Raw genomic sequence first — 10,576 nt, forward strand, 5'->3', positions numbered from 1 at the left:
GGCTTTGCCACGCTGTGTCCCTTGGACCCTGTGAAGCACATCCAGCTCCTCCAGCCAGCGTCACAGGTCCCAAGGGGACACGGGTGACACGTGGGGGCTCAGAGCATCAGCACCCACAGCATGAACTGGGGCCTTGGAGTTAAGTCACTTAGTGAAAATGTAATTTTCAATATTTCGTTAGGATCTCCCCCGTCTGTTAAGCATCAAGTCGGAGAGTTTGGTGACACTCTAAATGAAGCTGTGAAGAGATGCGTTTGTTTTAGATGTAATTGGACAGCTGTTTTATTATGAGTTAATGAACTATGATGATTAAAAAGAATTCAGCTTTAGCAAACCATGTATTAACAATTACTCTGGACTGAAATCACAGCTAAGCAAGTGCCAGACAACTTTCATGACAATGACTGGAAGCAGAAGATGAAAAGGAAAGCCAGTGAGATGCTGCAGGACAAGGGATGTCTCCAGGGCAGGCTCCCAGGCATGGATTTCCTGGGCTGCCCCACAGGAACCACTCCACACCACCACCATCTCCTCTGGCCCAAAGCCCCTTCTGGCCCAAATCCATCAGCAGGGTGTGCTCACACTCTTCCATCTTCCCACGCTCGTGTACCCACTCTCCCCTGGCCACAGCATCCCAAAAGGTGCTGGTGGAAGGGAGAGGGGACAGTGATGGCAGCAGGCTCAAAGATAATTGAGACACAGAGATAATTGACCTCTTTGTGATTGCAAAACATATTCCAGGCAGCTCTTYCCCCTGCAGGGGTCACTTTGGCCATTTGCCCTGAGGCACTGCACAGAATGTGGTGCTCCCTGATGTAGGGCCATGTCCTTCCTGACTGTAAGGACACCTGAGCACCAGCAGCACCATGGAAAGCTGATCCTGCTCTTGTCCTTCCCACACTTTCCAGTTTAGAAGAGATTTTTGCRTTTCAGCTGGACCTCTTGACAAAGACCAGAAGTTACAGAAAGCAGCTGGAGTTTCCAGTTCCAAGGACTTCTGGAGCAGTTTTTAAGCAGTGGAGTCTTTGCTCTGAGAGAGTTTCCATGAAAAGGTTCTAAAGAGTTAAATGAAGACGGGTCCATATGTCACGTGTGCAAATCACTTATCTCCTTCTGTTAAAATAAACCTGTTCCAAATCACTGTGACTTCCCAACAGCTGCCTGCTGATCTTTCTCCACTTCAGCCCTCCATTTGGCCTTCTTCTCTGTGTTCATCCTCAGCAGGGTMTGATCCTTCTTCGCAGCCTGGAAAAAGATTTGGYGCAAATCATTGCATGCACACAGTTRCCACCACCAAATTTCCCCACATTTCCATAACTTCCTTTGACACCCCACTGTATTTTCTGATACTTTGCAGTGATAAAAGTTAATGTGTTTCATTGTTATACTACATTTTCAGCATTTGCAGCAGGAGATTTGCACTGTAAATCATTTACAGATGCAYTGGGTCTTGCAAGTCAAACTGGAGACCCAGCAGTGGGGTGGGGTAGGAAGAAGTGTCACAGCCCTTGGTGACCATGGTGGCAACCAGGCCAGGGAGGAAGGAGCACAGGAGCCTCCTGGCTGACAAGTGCCAGGCAGAACCAGTGCCACTGACACTGTCTGAGCTGCTCCATCACCCTTGGCTCAGCCTCTTGCTCAGACACCACCCAGGGCACTGCACTGCACGGGTTTGTGGCAGAGTGGGTCAGAAGGAACACATGAATCAGCAGGCTGTGCCTCCCTCTGCCAATGTCTCCTCTGCAGAAGGGGTGGTACAGATCCTGTGCAAACATTGCCTGGGTGTCCTTGCTTTCAAACTGTCACCCAGGCACTTATTTCCAAAGAACAAGCATAGACCATACATTGAGTGACCTGGCTCACCCAGGAACAACACTCACCTGTTTGCCTGTGATGACCATGGTGACACAGCCCAGCACTGTCAGAGCAATCATGATGTAGCAAACCTTAATCCTGACGATGTTCCTTGCAGCRTCAAGGACCTCAGACCTGGGGAGGACAGAGCAGAGTTTTCATTCTGCAGCAGCATTTGGATCATGGGGAGWTGGGTGATGGATCCCCAAGTCTTACAGACACCACCTGTCCATGTGCAATGGGGTTCAGCCTTTTTTTTTCTGCAGCTGCTTAGAGGAGGATTGAAAAAAATAGGGGTAAATATTTAAGTGGGGTATTGGTAYTCCCAAAAGCCATCAGTAATAACAGGATTAAAAAATCCTGTTCTCCTGTATTCTTTCATTGCATGTGAGAGTGAACACCTGTGAAATGACAGGGACAGGAAAGTCTTTCCATGGTGACAGTGAAGGCCCCACCTTTGGGTGCTGCAGGGCAGGCCATGGGGTGCTGTGCAGCACCAGGAGACTTTGGGGCCGTGCCACCAGGAACAGGGAACCTTACCGTTAGGGAATTAAAAAAACCCACCACAGCACAGCCTCTGCCAGGCTCTACCAGCCCCACGAGCATCTGCCTGCAGTGGCAGCTGAGTTGGCTCGGAGCAGACGACTGCACCATCCAGGAGTTTTCTTCCCAAGCAGCTGAACAGCCCCAGCCATTGCTGGAAAATATTCCATGAGCAACTTCTGGCACACAACCAACAATTCTCGTTTGCAAGAAACTGCAGCATGGCACTGAGCCATCCATGAAATCATATCCAGCCGTGGATKTGCTCACACCTGCAAGGGGAAGGATGGCTGGAGCAGCCCCCACCATGTCACAAGTCAGAAGCATTAGGACTCCAAACTGAGTGACAATCTTTTAACAAAATATCTCAGCAAGGAGGTGAAACCACAGCCCAGGCATGGGGAACTCATTGCACATRTCTGTCACTAAAGCTGTTTGTAGCCCAAACTTCTTATTAAAATTTACACAACATTATTAATCATTAATCAATAAAACCTAGCAAAGCATGCAAAAACCCAGAGTGGATGGTGTCTTACCCTGGTGACTTCTGAGTTACCAAGCCACTTGTCTTCAGCTTAGTCTGAAATTTATAACTTAAACAAGTGAATCCAGGGAATGACAAAAAGTTACAAGACTTAGAACAATTTACTATTATTTTGGAAACCAGCATAGTGCATACTGGGATCTCAATCTGTGTGTTTATATCCAAAAGAATCATTCTGACAGCTCCACTTACGATATGTGCCTGGGGATGTCCTCTTCCTTTTTAAAGCGTCCTGACCATACTAACACCTTTTTATCAAAATTTGTAGGCCTTCTGTCATTTCTGTAAGCTTTACCTGTAAGAGATATTGTAAAAAGCAACAAGTTAAGCTTCAAGAAGGGAAAAAGCACTGTTGTTACAGGGGGAAAGGGATTGAAAGTTCAAAATTACRCCTTTCTGTTCTCTAAGAGCTAAATGTGCTTTCTAATGTCAGACTCAGCAGCTGAAGCTGGTGTGAAGCACTTTGTTGCTTATTTGACTGGTTTTTTTCTTTAATTTTGGTAGGTTTAAAACTAAAAATATCTTCTAAACTTCCTGATTAAGGGGGGAAATTATGTGGGACTGAATTCCTCAAGCCCACAGCATCCTCTCACCCTGCCAGCATCTTGTTTTTAAATGGCTCAATGAGTTCAGCAAGCTGCTAGCAGCACAAGTCGCTGACTCCTCAACAGCTTCTCCTGAAATCACTGATGGGGAGATGAGGTCTGCTAAAATGCAGCCTGGTGGGAGGCTGGCAGTYGTTCTCATGCAAGCTGGGTACCACATTACTGCACTCTAATGATGATACATTACACCCCATCAGGCTACCACGGCGATGCCATTTGCATGCTGTCACCCTCAGCACACYGAGAAAAGGACTCTGGCTCCTCTTGATGGAAACAAGAACAGGCAACAAGGACAGTGGTAGGGAGACCCTGCACAGCTCGTATCAGGGTGTGCAGGAGGGGATGGATGTGAAGCTGTCCCCATTCTCAGTGTCCTGCACTCTCTTCCTGCTGCTGGATTGCTGGTACTCAGCTAAAGGRAATCATCACTGCTGCCACACAAAAGGGCAAGGGGAACATCTCTTCCTTCCTAAGCTGAGATGGTGAAATTACGTCAAGTGCCTTGGCCCCAGACCTGCTCATGCATGCCAGGCCTTTGGAATGGCTGAAAAATCCCAATTGTAAATCTTGGCYCAGGTAAATTTAATCTCCTGCTTTTCCTGTTTTTCTTATAGAGTGCAGTGAGACCAGGACAGCAACATCAGCAAGTGGCAGAATCAAATCTGCAGCAAGCAGTTCAGTGGATTGCTAAAAGGACAGGCTCCCAAGGAAGACAAGGGCAAAGCCCYGTGCTGGAGAGCCCCAGCCATCCCACAGGAGCACAGACAGCCCAGCCTTGCTAGGGCGAGGGTCTCARGGCACAGCCAAGGAAGGGGTGGTGCAGATTGAGAAGAGAAGCTGTGTCCATAGCAGGACCCTTGACCAGGTGGGAGCTGCCCACGCCACCTAACCTGGGCACTGCCTGGCACAGGCAAACACTTGTGGGTGGACCCTCCAGGGGATGCAGAGGGGAGTAAATCCTGCACTTGCAGCAGCCCTGCACATGCAGGAACATGTACTGATCCTGCTCTGGACACCTGGCAGCTTGTAAGAGGAGGAACATTTATTTATCTGTTTTAATTGAAAAGCTCCCTGACATGAAGGAGGACGACTATATAACACACAAAAAGCTTCACCCCTTTGCACTGTGCAGGTCAGAGCTCTGGGGGTGCCCCTGTCCCAGGAGCATTTGTGACCCCGGCAGATGCAGCCCTTCAGTAACAGCCACAGATGAGGGTTATTTTCCCATCCCTTCCTGCAAATACCCTTTCCCTCCACGCTGTAGCACAAACAGTGMCCAAAGGCTTTCCACCCACCTGGATCAGCCGTCTGCAGAGCCGTGTCCTGGSTGTCCTTTGCCCTGCTGCCAGCAGCTCTGGCGGGGCACAGGACCGGCCGAGCCAGCACTCGCTGCCACAGCCCAGGGCTGAGCCTCAGCAGCCTCCCCAGCATCCTGCCCTGGACCACCACTGCCCCACCAGGAGCCCAGGAGCTGCTTTTAGGAGTTAGGAAAGTAAAAACACCCCTTCCTGTGAGAAGGGAGCAGCATGCACTTCTACCCTGACTGACAAGTTTTGCTTACGTCAGGATGACAATTTAGATTTATCACCTGTGGTTAGCCAAAGGACACACCTTGGGAGCTGGGCAGGCAGGAGTCACTGCTGTGACAGCTCACATCCAGCCCAACTCTGCCCCAGGCTCCCCATCCCAAGGAGTTGTTCAGGAGAACCATGGTTATTCACATTATTTTCTCAGTCCTTACTATGGAGGAGCTAAAATAGGACAGTGTGCTGCATTTCCCCAAAGATAGGCTTAGTGAGCGCTAATTATCACAGCTGGTTAAGCTGTTAGAGTTCTTAATTGTTCTCAGCTACAAAATAATCTTGCAAATCAGTTGCTTTAAACAGATCTTCTGAAAAGGAGCAGTGTTTACCCCATCTCAGAATAAATGTGTTTTGGCGGCAGGAAACTGAAGCCGGTGTCTGTATCTATAAATGCAGGACAGGGAGTCCATCTCACATCCAGGCTGCAAACTTTCCTAGCAAAGAAATACACTTCAGATAAGTTTCAAGTKTAAAACAGTAAACCTAGAAATCATAACAAAAACCTCAGCTGATATAGTATTTRTCACTCAGTAAAATTGTTTTTGAAATGTAGCAGAACCTATAAAGTATTTGCCTTAATAGTGCTGAATGTTTTCCATAACACCAGCTGTTCTAACCAGAGAATGAACCACAACCAATGTTGTTTTATCACTTTGACATTTCTCCTGCATTTTACACAAAATTCTCCCTGATGGTTCAGGAAATAGAAATGCAAAATACTTGTCTCATTTGGAGCTGTGGGGTATTTACTCTCCTTAGACATACAAGGCCCTAAAGCTGATTTACAGGTAGTGAAAATATTCCATTCAAAAGGGAAGAAGTAGTTGCCAAAAGGAAAATTTTCAGAACTATTTAGTTACACTATGAAATGCAATATTGCAGATAATCAAAGTGTGTCTAAGAGCAAGGGGAGGGACTGCAAGGGAAGAGAGCTTGGGGTGCTGGCAGGGATATTCTAAAGGGGCTGAAAGGATGAAAGATGTGCAACAGATGCAGCTCTGGACCCTCAACTCCTGCCCCAAGAAAGAACCCTACCGTTTATAAAGGCATTTTGTACTTTTTGAGAACATGGAGTTAATGATACTGAGGAAAGAAGAAAATCACAGCAGTGACAAATGTGGTTTTTCCCCTTTCGTGAAAGCACCACGATGTATCCGGACATGGCACAATGTGTTCAGCTTAATTTGCTTCTAATTTAGTAAAGCAAATGAGATCCATTTCCAGATTAGGAACCCATACAGAAAATAAATAGTGGTTTGAGCTTCCAGCTGCAAACAAGACCTGCAAACAAGCAGAAATCAGTAGATGTGATTATGTTGGAAGAAGCAGAAGGAAAAGCTGGAAAAGTCACAGATGATATTTGTGTCCTGCTCAGGATTTCCCTGTGGGAAAATGGGCTTGAGGAAAGATGAATTTATAGACTGAAGTTGATGGTCAGCACCTGTGGGCATCCCCAAAGCCCCCTTMTCACCTTGTAGAGGAGCTGTTGCATGGAAAAAGGGCATTGTACAGCTGGACATCACTCAGTCCCCAAGCCAGGGGGACAGGAGGGGCTGTGGACAGCAGATRGGATGTGCTCCCTCGGTGCTGATGTCACCCTTGGACCTGCCTGACCCCACAGGGGCTCCAGCTCTGCAGCCCATTAGAGTATCTTCACTTCAACAGGCACTCTCCAAAATACTTGTTGCAGAAGTGACTGTCTTTACGTCACGTCCTATTATGGATTAGAAGAGGGGGAAAAGAACATTTTTATTTTATGCCGTAGCTTCTCAAAAGCAGAGAAAATCGTGGGATTTTCAGGCCTCTGGTGCTTATCCACCTAGGGGTTGGCAATTGTTTCCTCTAGCAGACACACCAGCTAACAGCTGTATTAATCATGTCTGCTGCGAGCAAAAAGGCACTTCAGGATTTATTAYGCCAGCATTTGGAAGTGAAAAGACGCAGAGGTGCTCACGAAACCACAGAGGCAGTTACTTGTTCCTGGATTTTATTTGTTTTTCTGGCACCGTGAATGCCTAATGACRGGCTGAGTTGTACTGCAGTGCTTGGAAGCCACAGACAGCTCTGTGGTAGGAATTCYAGCTTTCCTTTGTGCACTCTGGATCTGTTGGCTCAGAGCAACTTGAATCCTTTCCTGAGCAGCACCACGATGCAGAATGCTCTTGGACAAGGCAGCTTTGTGTGCAGCCTGGTGACCTTAGCTCTCCTTAGAGATGCTTTGTGCCCAGCCCAGTGCTCGCACACCCCTCCCTGTCCAGGTTACAGCAGATCCATGAGGCTCATCCGRTCACTCCCCACCCCAGGCCATCACTGCATACCCAGCAGTGACTCAGTACCAGAGTGCAGCCAGCATTTCAGACCCATGGAGCTCTTGGGCAGCAGGTTTATAGAACAGGAGTAACAACTTGTTCAGTGATGCAGAATTAGCAAAACTGGGTCTAAAGCACCATCTCTCCTCTGCCTTCCACATCGTTCTGCCAGGGGGAGAGCAGGATCCCAGCTCCTGACAAGCCCTGGACAGTACAAAAAACACTGACTAGCTCTACAGACATCCCCCAGGCTTCCTCTGACCCTCACTGCACAGGAAGGGCACAGATCTGAAGGGCCAGGCCAGCTCAGACAGAGCAGAGGATGGTCTGCAGCTGTGGTGGTGCAGTCTCATGATATTTCTGCTTCTGTGTGAGAGGGAAATGTAGCTGCAACACTTGTTGCACACTGATGCCAACAGTGATGATTTAAGCTAAACAGAAAACCTCACAGGACTCCATCCTGGTTCTGCACCCTCTTCAAACCCCTTCTGCCAGCTCAAACTCTGCTTTTTCAGCTGCCTCCACAGCAAGGACTCATAGCCAGTCCCTAAACATACTCAAAAACCTTTTCAGAACTAGGAGGTCACAATATAAATTCAATTGTTTGTAAAACTTCATTGCTCTGGCTTCTGGCTGACATCCTACCGTTATTCCCAGTGCCTTAATTCTGATTATTGTCAGAATTATTGCAGCAATGAGAAACTTGGACTCAGGTTCTYTTCAATTGTCCTTCTGCTGCTTTCAACTGCCTTAGGAATGAAAATGTTTATTCCTCCAGGAGCCCCAGGTTCCCACACATCTCTTTACACCTCCTTGTTCATTTTCATAATAATGCATAACTAATCTTTTTTCTCASACACAGAAAATAATTCATAGGAGTATTGAAACAAGAAACTTATTACTCCTCACAGCTGTTTTCAGTGTCCTCAAAAACAAATGGCACACCATCAGGCTCTGGTTTGCATGCCATGAAAACTTCTTACGTGAGGGCTGTGATGGGGAACAGAAGATAATCTTATCTTAAAATTCTTTGCCTTTCCCCATCTAATTAAATATGCAGCAGAGCTCTGTCTTGGTTCCTAGACAAGATAAACAGCAATCCTGGATGGGCTCGTGGCTCATGAAATTCTAAGTGAGTCAGGAAATATCTTTCCACRCAACTGGATATTCTCCAGCAGCACAATTTAACACAGCCAGAGCAAGGAATTGCTTTGAAATGYCTCACTCACCTGCAGACTCCCAGCCCAAGAGCTGGGACRGGGCTGGGGTGCCCTGGGTACAAAGTGCAGGGTTTGTAGCTCGTGTCACAAGGGCAAAGCTCAYGGCAGCAAAACAAGAGTTAGTCATTGCTCTGGCAAAGCCCCAGTTTGACCTTTCCCAGGGTTTGGGATGGTCATGCAGAGGGGATGAGGTGGCTGTCAGCTCCAGCACAGGGAGACTCAGCATTGGCAGCACCTGCCGGTGCATGGCTGAAACCTGGGGCAGCCCCAAGGGCAGCTTCATCATGGTGGAGTAGCCCAAKGTGAGCAGCAAAGACAGCAGAACCCATGGAAAATCAACCAAAATGTTTGGGGCCTTGTGATGCAATCACAGCTTTTATTACCAGGGAAATTAATGCACTAATGAGCTTTGCACCAGGTCACYGATTTCTGGAATGGCACACTATTGGACTGCAGAGCAAAGATGTAGGAAAACCCCAAAGAAAACAAAACCATCAGAATCTTAACAGTTTTCATTTTGACTCAGAGTTTGGAGAACCATTTAATTTAAACGTTTTCCACACCTGTTTTCCCAGCTGAGCATGAGAAACACACTGACAAGGACAGACTCGCTGTTCCCTTGTCACTTAATGATTTTCTTTCCTGAGAAGAATGGCATTGTCTTCAAAAACAGACACATTTAGGAAATTTTCAGTCCATTAGTMAATTAGGGGAAAAAACCTCAACCTAATTTAAAAGGTTTGAACCATTCTTTGTGGAAATGTCTTTTCCCCAAAYTTGTTTTAATACTGGGATGACTAATTTTTTTCATCTCCTGCAGAAAAGTCATGTACCATCATTCAGGCCCATAAACTGGCTGATACCACTGGGACCCCCTCCATTGTGGGGTAAATTTCCGTTCCGTTCCAGACTGGCTGAATATGAGTGTAATCAATACAGGAGCAAATGGATCTCAGGTGACACAGTGGGAGGCTCTACCCTGGGCATGATTGGCACACCACAGCAACCACAACAGAGCCAGGTGCCTCCTCAAAGAGATGAACTGTTTCTTGGCAATCCTCCTAAACGGACCATTAAATGCTCCTTGGTGAAGCACAGCCCACACGGAGGATGAGATTTGCTTCCAGCAACTTTCATGAGTCCAAAGGGACYGCAGGGAAAAATATCTCCTAAGAGATGCTTGGTCCCCCAGGTGGGCATGGAGAGGGCAGGAGAGCGAAAATCTGCCRCACTTGTCTCTGCATGGTGGCCCAGGGGTTCTGGTGAAGGTTGCCTTGTTAAAGGACAGGCTGTGTGTGCCTGGACACTGAGGGTTCTTCCCTGGTGCTGGTGACTCCTCTGCTCCTTGCTCGTGCTGTGTCTGGCACAAGGGAGCCCCAGGCAGCTCCTGCTGCTCTGATGTGGTTTGGCAGAACCTTTTTCTTGGCTAACAAGTTAGAAATGGAGAGGCATCACGGTGAATGTTTCTCTGAGCCACTCAGTGCCAGAGAAGGGCAGCCAGGCTGAATCACAGCACTGGTGCCYGGACAAAGGGAATGAGCTGCTCCTGCTGGACGCCAAGGGCTGAACMTTTTCTGATGCTGCTCCTTGTCCCTTCCAGCACTGGGGCAGGAGCTGTCTCCACTCTCCCATTAGCTGATGAAGCACAGGCATTAAAGCCACCAGCCAGGCCACAAAGCCCTCTAGGCTCCTGCAGCACTGGTTTAACTTCGGGTCACAACTGCACAGTCATTACTGTTTACAAAACAAGTTTCCAGGGAAGCAAAATTACACACTGAGGAAATAATAAGCAGCAACGTAATCAGATGTGAGAAGGAGATCATTTCATTACCTGAACCAGGCCTCATTATTCACCATCTCCCTGGCAAGAGCTGATAAATGCAGGCTAATGAATCTTCGCACTCGGACGAGCGGTTGG

The 10,576-nt window shown here is 47.6% G+C and overlaps 1 protein-coding gene across 1 annotated transcript; it reads right to left on the reverse strand.

The window, feature by feature from the left end:
• Window positions 1-253: 253 nt before the first annotated feature.
• LOC130582675 (protein FAM162A-like) lies at window positions 254-6,801 on the reverse strand. Its single transcript, XM_057381539.1, has 4 exons — window positions 4,842-6,801; window positions 3,134-3,236; window positions 1,881-1,989; window positions 254-1,245 (listed from the first exon to the last, which is right to left on the reverse strand). The coding sequence occupies exons 1-4, from the start codon at window positions 4,975-4,977 to the stop codon at window positions 1,138-1,140; spliced, it is 456 nt and encodes a 151-aa protein (XP_057237522.1). The 5' UTR covers window positions 4,978-6,801; the 3' UTR covers window positions 254-1,137.
• Window positions 6,802-10,576: the final 3,775 nt, after the last annotated feature.

Source organism: Malurus melanocephalus, unplaced genomic scaffold, assembly GCF_030028575.1.
Source record: "Malurus melanocephalus ecotype Western Australia unplaced genomic scaffold, MMel_1.1 scaffold_514, whole genome shotgun sequence".
NCBI lineage: Eukaryota > Metazoa > Chordata > Aves > Passeriformes > Maluridae > Malurus > Malurus melanocephalus.